Consider the following 12,396-nt stretch of genomic DNA (forward strand, 5'->3'; position numbering starts at 1 on the left):
GGCCAGGCGGGGGCTGGAAAACGCTAGCTCGCTGACACTCTGCGGAGAACAGAGAAGTTACAGTACTCAACCAAGGCCAGGGGCTGAAGCACTCCCCTCCAAGCCTCCCAACCCAGGACCCCCCCACGGCTCAGTTTCCTTGGCATCACTGCACGGCCTCCCCACCTCCAGCCAGCAAGCATCACTCAGGGTCTTTGAATTGGTACAAAGTTTACTAGGTCATACAACATGGCTCACAAAAGCAATGGGGAATTTCCAAGGAGGGCACTGTTCGTTGGTTTCGTTCCTTTCACCCAAATGGAGACAAGACACTTTCCCGCAGAACTGCCCACCTCCCCTCGCACCCCCAAGACAGACAGAAGGCGAGACTGTCACAGCGTGGCTCTGACCAGTTCCACGGACACACGATTCAGTGGCATGGACACGTCGCGATGGGAACCTCGGGACGCCAGACAGCAGTGGGGGCTGGGGCGGGAGGAAGCCACTCGGATGCCCCTGGGAGGAGGAGTCCCGGCAGTGTCTGCTGGTGAGAATACATTTCCCACGGGGGAGGAGTCCCCAAGGACGGGCTGTGGAGGCCCAGGCGGCCTGTCAGATGGCGTGACTTTTCATCTTGGGCCAATAAATAACTCTGTCGGATGAATGCAGAAACCGGAAATGGGCGCCACTAAACTTCACACGTGGGGAGCGGACGACCGGGCTGAAATCGGATCATGCAGAGTGGCAGGGTGGGTGAGGAGGGGGCCGGAGTGGGGAGAGATTATCAATAGCACACGCTCTATTTTGTACCCTACGTTATGCGCCTTAGTTGGCTTGCGTCCCCTCCCCGCCGCGGCGATGGCGGGCTCTGGCGCCCGCGGCTCCCGGCCCAGCTCGCTGGGAGGGACAGGGGTGGCCGCCCGAAGAGAGACGTGCCGGAGGGGCAGCAGGCCGGGGGACTGGGACCCTTAGCTGCTCGTTTCTTCCCGGAGCCGGACGCCCACTGCCGTGATGAGGGCAGCCCCCTTGCCGCTCCCGTCTTCAGACAGGAGGAAGGACACGTTACATTTTGGTGACAGTTCCTTCACGGTTTGGTACATGATTCTGGAGAAGCTGAGAGAGAAAACACACAGAGGAGGGTAAGTGGCGAAGATGTGAAGAGACGCCGGGCCCACGAGAGGATGGCTCAGGACCCTAATGACAGGGGACAATCAAGGGGCTTCTAGAGAAGGGTTTGGGGGACACTGGATCTGCCCTGATCCCATCTCCTCAGTTTCCGGCAGGGAGGAACAGCTGAGAATCTAAACCGAAGTGACCAGAAGGCTCATCGGGGCCAGGCCAGGAATAACGTGCTCAGACCCAGCCATCCCCCAAGCCCAAGGCAACTGGGGAACAGGATACGGAGAAGGGTGACAGCGCCTGCGTGTGGCCCAGTGCCGGGTCAGTTCAGCTGCGGCCCCTCGAGGTCCCCAGTCCATCACTGTCCATGGCCCAACACCTGGCCTCCAAGGCCAAGAGCGGCAGGCCCCCGGTGACAGAGACCCTCAATGACAGGTGATTCTGGGTCCCCACACTGTGTTTGGGCAGTAAGACATGGCCAGGCTGAAGCAGCTCAGACCAATGGAGCTCTCAGGGGTGAGCCCACCTGCCCGCTGTCGGAGCCCTGCTTGGGCCTCCCCCCAAACACTTCTATACTACCTTCCAGCCCTGCCCGTGGCCATCGGCCATGAGGACAAGGACACTTGACTGTGGGGCACTTGAGCACGGCTTCCAAATGATGGTGTGGGGATCACAGCCCAAGAGCGTAGCTTTCTAAGCCCCACCGGTGTGCTGCCCCAGGGGACACAGAGGACAGCTGTGAAGGTGGAGAGACCGGGACAGACAGCAGTTGGCTCCCTCCCCAGCCATGGCCATGAGCTAAGAAGCATATGCCCACATTGGTTTGCATGAGGCTGCTTTTAAGGAGAGTGACATTATGGCCCCGATTACCAGGGATGGTCCCAGTGTAATTAGTAGCGGCAGTCTCTTCACTGGCAAAAGCACCGCAGTTTAGACAATAGTAGGGTCACTCCATTCAGAAGAGCCAAGCTTTGGGATATGTGGTCAAGCAAAGAGCCGGCGGGGCCGAGCACAGCGTCAGACCCTTGACCATAAGGAGGCACCTCCCCGCTCCTCTTCCTGCCTTGAAGCCTCTTGAGAAACTGATCTAGCAGGTGAACAAGACAAGGCGCCCTCCTCCCTCCGTCCCCACTGCCTCTCCCCGCTTACCAAACTCAGCCTCCTGGCCGGGCTGCAGCTACCCAGGCTGATGAGTAAGGCCACACCCACCCTCCCCGTGGATGCTGCCTGACCTGAGAGGGGCACAGGAGGAGCGGGGAGAAGGAAATCTATGCCACCAGTGTAAGCTGAACCAAGCAAAGCCACTCTTCTCCAAGGATCTCAGTTAAACTTCAGAGCCGCTTGGGTTTCCTGGGTGGCTCAGTGGGTTAAGCCTCTGCCTTCAGCTCAGGTCATGTCCCAGAATCCTGGGATCAAGCCCCGCGTCAGGCTCTCTGCTCAGTGGGGAGCCTGCTTCCCCCTCCCCCTCTGCCTGCCTCTCTGCCTACGTGTGATCTCTGTCAAATAAATAAATAAAATCTTTATAAAAACAAAACAAAACAAAACAAGCTTCGGAGCCACTCCTCAGCTGCTACCAGACAACCGGCTGTGTCCTGGTGAGGAATTATCCCGGTGGGGGGGCGGGGGGACTCACATCCTGGGGGCCCATAACCCATCAAGGGACCTCAGCAGCGCAGGACGCTCTGACCACCCAAGCAGAGGCCCCACTCACTGCGGGTGAAGCTTGTAGAGTGTTCCGTCCACTCCCACAGTCACGTTGAGGTGGTCCAGCCCTCTGTTCTCACGGATCTTATCCACCACGGCAGCCATGCCCGCCCCACACAGCTGCGCGGCCCTCTTGGACACCACCCCGCACACGGTCTTGACCAGGATACTGTCGTCGCAGGTGCTGTTCAGGCCCAGCTGCTGGAGAATGGCCCGGACCTGTAGCAGCGCTAATCGGTCACTGCGGTGGACAAAACCCAGAAGGCTGGATGAAGCAGGGCTCCACAGAGCGGCCTGGGAGCCCGCACCAGGGGACCAGCCGCAAACCACTGTACTTAGCATGAGGAGGGCTGTGGGGGCTTCCTTCCTCCAAAACATTTACTTGTTTAGTTTTATTAATTATTTTTTAAGTTAATTTTTTAAAGTGACCTCTATACCCAGCACAGGGCTCAAATTCACAACCCTGAGATCAAGAGCTGTGTACTGAGCCGGCCAGGTACCGCAGCTTCCACGACCATTCTAAGAACCAAGGTGGCTTTTGCTTATGCAGAGCGCCCTGCACCTGCTCTCACGGGCCACCAGGGACGAGGGCAGAGGCAGGGAGGGGGCGGTCCATGCACACAAGAACACAGAAGTGACCCACCATGGGGCACACTTCCTGTGTGAGCAAGCGGCCCGGTCCCAGGTTGCCTTTCAGAGGAACGCGGGAGGGACCAGACCTGTGGCTCTTGGCTCTACTGGGCTCAGCGCCCTAGACACAAGTATCTGTGAGGAGCTTCACCCTGACACGGAGTCCTACAGCTTACTCGCCTGACTTCCAACAAACATACATAATGCTCCGAGTGAAGAAAAGGAAAATCGTTAATAATAAAATTATATGGTTTCAGTATGTAGCTGCTCAGGGTCTATACTACTCCAGAGGGAGGAGGAAGTCCTCACACATGACAAAACGTACTGTGAGGGGCCTCCACGCTCATCACAAACCCCCCAACCCCGCCCACCCTGGGCCAGGCCATGTGGGCCTCTAACAGTGGGGACGCCCCCACCCCCCCGCCCCACCGCCAGCATCGCTCACCTCTCAATCTGGGAGAGATATTTGGTCTGAAAGATGCCCCGGGTCTTGAGTGTCTCAGAGATCTGCCCTCGGAAGAGGAAGCCCTTCTTGGTGAAGTCGATCAGGATGTTGCGGACAATCTCCCCCAGGTACATACCGCTAATCATCTTCTCGTACCTGAAACACAGGCAGAGGCTGCTGTCTAGGGACCGCCTCTGGTCTTGCATCACCAGCGCACACACCCAGCCCTGTGCTCAGCGGAGGCAGAGGGAGGCCAGGAAGGGCTGAGGGGGCCTCAACCCTCCCCAGGCTCGGAACCGAAATCACCAGGGCTCCTGTCTTAACTGCTGAACTATCTCCCTCCTGCCTCTGTCTGGCAGAACCCCACTCCGGCTCTCCGCTCCAAACTCTCCTCCAAAAGGCCTGTCCCCCCCCCCCGCCCCCCGACCGGGTTCTATCTGCCCCCTCAGGCTCCCACACATCCTCCCTTCCCGTCACAAGGCACACAGGGACACTGCCTCTCTTGGCCCTGCCGCAGAAGACCCGAGAGGCCAGAACCCGTGTCCCGCTCAGCTTTGGGGCCCAGGGTCTAGCACAGATGCAGTCCTAGGCTCTCAGTCAAGTGCTCAATAAATTATCTGCAGAATAAGCAAACAGCTGGTCTGAGTCTTAAAGGGACAAGAAGACAATGAGGGGAAAGTTCCCATTAAATTTCTGGAAGGTTTTGAAAAAGCCCAGAGCGCTGGTCAAGCCCTCAGCATAGGGAGGAAGCCACCCAGGCTGGAGGGTTGAGGCGGCTGCCATGCTCCTGAGGGCAACCTGTTCCTGGGGCTTCTGTCTCCTGCCCTCGTGTACTCAAGTCCCAGTGACCCCAAGCTGGGAAGAGTCCACGGGGCCCTACAGAGGATTTCAGGGGCTCCAAAGGAAAACCAACCATAAGATGGTGCTATCGTCATCAGTTCCCCTCCTGTCCTCCTCACACCATCAAGGACACCAGCTCAGTGTGGTGCCGATGGGGCTCTGACCCCTCTACTGATGGGGCTCTGACCCTTCTACCGCCTGCCACCGCCCTGCCGACCCAGGGGATCCTTGTTTAGAGCCTACGGTGGGAAACAGGAGCTGGAATCGAGTGACGCTCGTCTTTGCATTGTTCATTTTACGATTATCATCTGTTTACAATAATCCTGGATTCCCCCTCGTTCTCCTTCCTTAAATTTAAGTAAAAAATAGAAGCTGACTTAAAGAAAACCACTGAGTAAATAACAGCATGGCTGTATCTGGAAAAGGCGAAGATCTTGAGAGTGGCTGGGGGACAAGTCTCATTTGGGAGGTGCTGCCCGCCCTCCCCCCCCACCCCCCGCCCCAGTGCTTCTTCCTGCTCCTGGGGACACAGCTCGGACCAACCCATCCGGGCGACAGCAGAGGATGGCCTGAGTCCTGGGAGCCTCAGATAAGGAGTCCTTGGTCTGTCCGTAGGGAGGATAGACATGTATCTCAGGCAGGGCATCGGACCCAGGCTCCAAAATGCCAAGAGGCGATGCAGGGGGCTGGGGGACAATGAACAGAAGCCCCCACTGGCCACATCCTAACACACTGTGCCCTCTGACAACTGCAGGTCAAGTGCATTTTACTTCCGCCAAACAAAACAAAAACCTGCTGACCAAGAGGCTTCTATTAATCTGATGGGGAAGAAACATAGAGCAATGGAAAGACCAGAATGTTCCAGAATGAACACAGTCACTGAGGGAAGCGGTGTGGCTGCTGCCACCCTGTCCTCTGGGCAGACTCCTGGGCAGAGGCAGCACCTGGCCAGGACACCCACCTGGGCCCATGTATACCATGTACCACGGTGCAGGGGTGGGGGTGGGGGCATCCTCCTGGTTCTCTGCTCTCCTTGAGCCAAAAACAAAGGCCAGGAGGGAAACTGAGGGACTAGTCTCTAAGCCTATATCGAAACTCCACTTCTACTAGAAGCTTCTTCTATTTCAACAGGCAGACCACAGCCTTCCACCCTCACCGTCCTGGCCCCCCATGTGTCCCCTGCCACCAAGCAGAGTTACCTTTGCTTCCCAGCGTTCAGAGAATACTCGTCTACCAGCCTGTCATAGACCGTTCTGATGTCATCCAGACACCCGTTGTCCCCAAAGGCACCCCACTCCATGTTGATACACATGCGCCCCTCATTCCCCTCCAGCATCTCGACGTTCTTCATTTCTTCCATGTAACAGGCATTGCTGCCGGTCCCTGCAACACACAAGGGGGCAGTGACCGGCCGTGGTCCCTGGACCTGGGGTCTCTGGGAGGGCCTGGGGCCCGGGACTCCCGGGAGAGGGGGGTACATTCTTGCGACAAATAAAGCAACAGCTTTGCTTTCCTACTGTTTTCCAGGAAAAGCTCGAAATAGAAAGAGAGTCAGAGTTAAACTACCCAGAGAGCATCTGATTCACTTACTTGAAACCAGGACGTCAAAATCAAGGCCCTCATGGGTTTACCTGCCTAGGCAGAGCTCTGTTTATTTTAACAGAAGACAGTGTGACAACAAAGAACAAGGTCTTCAGGGTGCCTGAGTGGCTCAGTGGGTTAAGTGGGTTAAGCCTCTGCTTTCGGCTCAGGTCATGATCTCAGGGTCCTGGGATCGAGCCCTGCACGAGGCTCTCTGCTCAGCAGGGAGCCTGTTTCCCCCAACCCCCACCCCGCCTGCCACTTTGCCTACTTGTGCTCTCTCTGTCAAATGAATAAATAAAATCTTAAAAAAAAAAAAAAAGGAAAAAAAAAGAAAGAACAAGGTCTTCAATGGCAAAAGTTTAGGCAGTATTCAGATTGGAAGAATATTTCTCTCCACACGTGCACACACGTACACACAACTGCATACACACACACATATCTATAAAATAAATACACTGGGGCTGTCACATCATGTCACACCATGGATGTCCGCTCATCCTCACGGATTGAATGGTCATGGACTGCGCCGGTCTGGTCCCCTCCCCCACGTGCTTCAGAATGAAGCTCACAGCTGGCTCAGGGAACCACAGTATCCCAGCACATCCATGGCACCTTTCTCAAGGTGGCAGTACCTTGCCAGTCTGATGTCACAGCCCTCCTTGAAAACCTGAGGATGCTCCTGAGAAAAGGGACCTGTGTCTGGGTGCACACACCAAGTCTGACATACAGTTCCCAGGGACCCAGGAGCCTCTGCTCTCTGTCCCTGAACTGCCTAGTTTGTGGGCCCGCAAGGACTGTGGTGGGACCACCAACGGTCTGCTGCTCTTATCCCCGAGGAGCCGAGTACGGAAACTGAGAGGAAGTGTCTGAAACGGTTCTCGGCAGTTTCCGTCACCACGACATCCCCATCTCCGGGGTCCTGGGCCTTATCTCTGTGAAGGGACTAGAAAATGTAAAACCAACCAACCAACCATGGAATGCTTGCCCCCCATATTTGGATCTGCACCTCGGTCACCTGGGAAGCTTATTAAGATGCAGATTCTGAAGTGGAAGGTGGGGGGCGGGGCCTGGGACTCTGCATTTCTAACAGAAATTCCAGCAGGTCCCCACTCCCTGTAACCAGGCCCCAGAGCACCACCAACCCGGCCTCGATGGGATACAGATAGACTTTCAGCCCCCTTGGGGGACACAAGGCAGTCCCCACTAGCTGGACCAAAAGGGCTTGGGTTGTTTTCGTTCCCTTTAAAGAAAGGTATGTAGAATTCACCAACGCTTCTCCCTGTGGTCACTGGATTGTTTGGGGTTTTTGTTCTCTCAGCTCCCTTTCACCCTAAAGTGTGAAAGAGAAGAGCCGCCCCAGAAATAGCGAGGGGTGCCCAGAAAGCCGAAACATATAAATCATATTTCTTGCCAATGGGCGTCAGAAGCAAAGGGATGGATGGGCGGAGGGAGGAGGAAGTGGGTGTGAACGTGGCAGGGGAGGGGGCGGGGCTGGGACAAGCTCCACCCCACCCGCTCGCTCTCACCCGCTGCCAGGAACGGCTCATCAGGCAGCCCTGAACTGAGCAGGAAGGCCAGGCCCAGCCTGGCGTGGGGAATAATGTGCTGTGTCACTCTGGATCTGCGTGTCACACCTAAGCCCGTTCAGAAGCTGAGGTGCTGGGAGGGGTGGGCGAAGAAAGCTTAGCAAAAGGAAGGAAGGAACCAAACAGCCCCAGAGTCAGGCCCCCAAAACCTTACACCTGCAGCTGCTCCCCAGTTTTCAGAATTTCCTCAGGAGCCAAAATGGTTTTACAAATGAAAAGGTCTCCCGAGCACCAGGAAGGCAGCCTTCAGGGGCCTTCTCCCCATCTCCCAGACATTTAGCAAAGGGTCTGCCCAGCAGGCCTGCTGGCCCTCCTTGACCAGGTAGGGCCTACAGAGGTTGGCCAAGAAATAGGGCCTTCACCCAACATTCGGACACCAGGAGCAGACTCAGTGGGACAAATGGTCTTCTCACAGCCCGAACTGATATGCTTCCGATACGACGTGCTCTCGAGTCCAGACCCCTCCTGTGTCTGGACTATAAGGGTCCCCCCAGAGCCAACCTCTCTGTGGCCCACCCAAGTGGCTGGGATTGCTCACGGGACAGTGGCTGCTAGAAGCAAAACGGTGCCCGAGATTACTCTCTGGCCCTTGCCCACAGTCAGGGGAGAGGGAGGGCTCTGTTGCCTTCCCAGTCATGGGCTCTCACCCCTCAACTCCTGCCGGGTGGCCTTCCCTATAGGCCCAGTGGTTGCCCTGGTGGCCAGGCCGGCCCCAGGTACTCCCACCCTGTCCACCCAAGCCCTGTGAGCCATCTGGGGCCTTGTTCCAGGACAGCTCCACTCTGGCTATCTGGTCGCGAGCCTTGGGGTTGAGTGTTGGGAGGACAAAGTCCCCTGACAGCTCTGCAACCTTGTTCCAAACTCTGGAGGCAGTAAGAGGACAAAAGGGACAGATAGAGTGTCTCCCACAGAGGACTGAGCTGCTGGCTTATGGCCCCACAGAACAGAAAAACCCAGCCTTCCCTGGCCCAAAGCGACAGACTTTCCAGGACACCCACCTACGATGAGTCCAACCTCGCAGGTAGGCTCCTCATAAGCACAGGTCATCATGGTGCCCACCGTGTCATTGACCACAGCCACCACGTCCAGGTCAAATTCCTTTGGAAAGAAAGGGACACGGCTTTAGGGGAGGCATAGTGCTTCGTGGTGCCTCAACTGAAACAGCTTCCTCACCAGTCTTTAAGAGGTGACTAAATATTCCTTCACTAACTAAACACCTGCTATTAATGATGAATCGGACACTGGAGAGTTAAAGAGAGGAAGCATTCCACCCATTTCACAGATGCTGCCGAGTGCCACAGAGGCAGCCTGGAGGGAACCACTGAATGGAGAAAAGAGAGACTGTGGCCGAGCAGCTCTCTCTCGGGAGTTCAGAGTGTTAGAGCCTTCCAGAAGGCAAAACAGAACACCAATATCCATTCCTCAGAACCCGTCCTTCGGAAACAGCCATGCAGGTACACAAAGATACTGACTGCATGGCTTGCACGGACCAGAAATCTAGATCAGAAGGGGCTATGTGTGAACCTGTTTAAGACATGGTTCCAGCAACCACCACGCTGCTGTGTGGCCACAGGAAAGGACGTTGGTCTCTGTGTGATGACAGGACAAGATGCCTTCCTCACATTAAGGGAAATAAGCAAGGTGTAATAGTGTGCGTATGGTAGGGTTCCTGCTACGAGATGTGCGTACATGGGTCGGTCTCTGCACAGAACTAGGGTCAAGAATGCTAACGGGGACAGCGCTGATGTGGGCCAAAGAAGGTCACCAGGTTTTTTTGTGATGGGATGGAAGCTGTCTTACGTACTCTGCTGGGTGCAACCCATCCCTCTTTCAAAAACCCATTCACATCAGCCTTCCCCATGGCTGGTGCATTTGATTACTCTTTTGAACTACAGGCATTCGGACTTTTTTTTTTTTTTAACTAATTCCCTCATTGATAAATCAAACAACATTTCTGGAATTTTCTTTTATATTTTTTCAATGTCCTCCAGCCAAAGACCATCAGAAATACACCTACAGTCAAACAGAGCCGGGCACAGGGACCAGGTGCCACGAGGGTGACACAGCTTATGGGCATCTTGGAACAGGTTAGAAAGCACCCACTCCAGGATTTGAGCATGGGCTGATGGTTTCCGGGAGGGCTCGGAGCGGGGCTTGCCCAGGCCTGGAGGCTGTCCGGAAACAGGGCCACTGTCTGAGTGCGTGCTCAGTGCAGACATGAGTACTGACTCCTCTCCTTCCTGTCTAATTCCATCAGTTATGGAGTCATACTCCATGTTCACCAGGAGCCCAGCCACCAAGGCTGACTGGGCCCAGTCACCAGGGGCTGCTTTTTTCTTCTTCAAGCTGTCAGAGAGTCATGACTTTACCTTTCTTAAACCATCCTTTAACAACATAAAACCATTCATCTCCTGTTTACCTGCTGACAGTTTAGGGAATCTGCCTGCCCAGGTCACACACGCTTCTGTATTGTCTGAATTCTTTACGACCCAGCAAGGATAATTTTTATAACCCCCCCAACAGTGAAAATTTTAAAAAATATCTTTTTAATAGTTACCTCTCTCCTTTTTATCGCTTCCCTTAGTAACGTGGCTACATCATGCCCCACGCAGTCAGTTGCCTTAAAACCCTTCGTCCAGGTGATCAAGATTCCCTGAAAGAGGAAAGGCACCAGGAGAGTCCTGTGGCATCAGTCCTTCTGGGCAGAACATAACATTTCACTCCCAGAGAGATGAGGTTAGAGCATCTGAGGCCCAAAGAAGGGGCCCTCCACGGGCCTACCCCCTCCTAATGGTCCCCGTGGCCAGCTGGTCCACAATGCCCATTTCACAGATGGAGAAACCGAGACGTAGATACCCCCTGGTATAACCATCTAGTTCCCCTAAAGAACAGTCTTTGAACAACGTCAGTGAAGAATACAAACTTTTAGGAACACTGTTACTGCCTAAAGCGAACTTTCAGTTTGAACAAAGTTCTACATTTGCTAGGTTTGTCCTCGACTACAATGACCAAAGGTGTCAGTGAGGACGAACTCCTTAAACAATGCGGAGCTTTAAAAACTGCAGAAAACACAAGTTTATATGGACCTAGCTGCTGAGATGTGAAAATGCTTCAGAGGAAAAACCCCTAAGTCAGCACGGTGAGTTGATTAACTGGCTTCCAGAAGTGGCCCAACCCCGCCTCCCTAGCACTGCCTAACGTTTGCCTTAAATCCCAAGGTTCCACATGAGCTCATGCCGCTCCGGGGGCTCCCTCCCTGGCCACACCCCCACCTGTGACCCAAGGAGGCACCCGTGGCTCCTCCAGCCTGACAGCCTCCGTCTTGTGTCCCGGAAGAGGTGGGTGTGGCAAATGATACAAAATCAATAGAGAAGGGTCTTAAAATGAAGCGGAGGGCATGACAGAAAGCCGGATTAACCCACTGTGACGTGGGAACCGTTCCCGACACAAAAGGGACGGGTGAGGCTGGGGGAAGCCTCGAGGCCAGCACCATCCGGCGCCTGCAGGAAAGAGACTTACCGCATCCAGGCTCGTCTGCTTGCAGGGGAACGAGAAGGTGAAGCCCAGCGGCATTCTGGGGCCTTTGATCCCCATGTAGTCCAAGAAGTCCGAGATGCAGGAGACAATGTGGTCAAACAGCTGCAGGAGAAAAGAAGGGATAACCCATGCTCTCTGGCTTCATGCTTCAGGGCACGCACGCCAGGGCACATTTCCACGCACACACGCACGCACACAGGTGCCCCGACACATGCAGAGCGAGCGCACCCTCGGGAACTCCGCAGTGTTGCTGAAGGTGCCCAGTGCTTGCAGGCCACAAGGACACGACAGCAGAGCCACATGCACCCCAAGGCAGATTGGGGGCGGACCGCGGAGGACACTGTTCAGTGTCCTCTGCCGCACACGATGACACACGTGGGCCATCGTGGCATCAAAGCCAGACTGTCTCACCTCTTCCCCGGTGCCCTGCATGATTTCAATGGGAATGGCATAGATCTTGTTGTGCATTTCCACCGTTCTTTTCTTCCCACTGCGGATTTTCACCAGGAGGACACGGAAATTTGTTCCTCCAAGATCAAGAGCCAAAAAGTCACCGTGCTCTGTTAGTCAAGAACATAAACAACATCAAAAACAGCTAAGCACCTTGTGGCAGCCAGTAGCCCCAAGACTCGAGCCCCCGTATTAAATACAGGGGGGAAGCTTCAGCTTCTGTTCCCTCCAGCACATACTCGGGCTCAGGGAGGGTGGGCACGAACACTCTGACCGCCACGACCTTCGAGCCTCACTGCAGGGACTGAAAACCCACGGATGAACCAATGGTCCCGATAAACAAACAAACTTCTCTGGGGTTCCTAAAAAGCATGGCAACAGTGAGCCAGTTTTAGGGAAACTCACAAAAAAAACTGGCAGTTTATATCAATGTGTAGAGTATTTGTAAAAATGTGCACAGTCATTCTCTTCCCTGTACTTTTCCTCTGCAACGTGACTCTGCAGTTCTTCCCATCGGAAGAT

The 12,396-nt window shown here is 54.9% G+C and overlaps 1 protein-coding gene across 3 annotated transcripts in view; it reads right to left on the minus strand.

Moving 5' to 3' along the window:
* Positions 1-193: 193 nt before the first annotated feature.
* HK1 (hexokinase 1) overlaps positions 194-12,396 on the minus strand; it is a 112,595-nt gene continuing 100,392 nt past the window's right edge. For all 3 annotated transcript variants that reach the window (XM_059170062.1, XM_059170059.1, XM_059170060.1), the window contains 8 exons: positions 11,836-11,984; positions 11,407-11,526; positions 10,445-10,540; positions 8,886-8,985; positions 5,917-6,100; positions 3,878-4,033; positions 2,810-3,043; positions 194-1,092 (listed from right to left, as the gene is read on the minus strand). In XM_059170062.1, coding sequence (XP_059026045.1) covers positions 948-1,092; positions 2,810-3,043; positions 3,878-4,033; positions 5,917-6,100; positions 8,886-8,985; positions 10,445-10,540; positions 11,407-11,526; positions 11,836-11,984 — 1,184 coding nt within the window. In that variant the 3' untranslated portion in view covers positions 194-947. The remainder of the gene's footprint in view (positions 1,093-2,809; positions 3,044-3,877; positions 4,034-5,916; positions 6,101-8,885; positions 8,986-10,444; positions 10,541-11,406; positions 11,527-11,835; positions 11,985-12,396) is intronic.

Source organism: Mustela lutreola, chromosome 4 (assembly GCF_030435805.1).
Source record: "Mustela lutreola isolate mMusLut2 chromosome 4, mMusLut2.pri, whole genome shotgun sequence".
NCBI lineage: Eukaryota > Metazoa > Chordata > Mammalia > Carnivora > Mustelidae > Mustela > Mustela lutreola.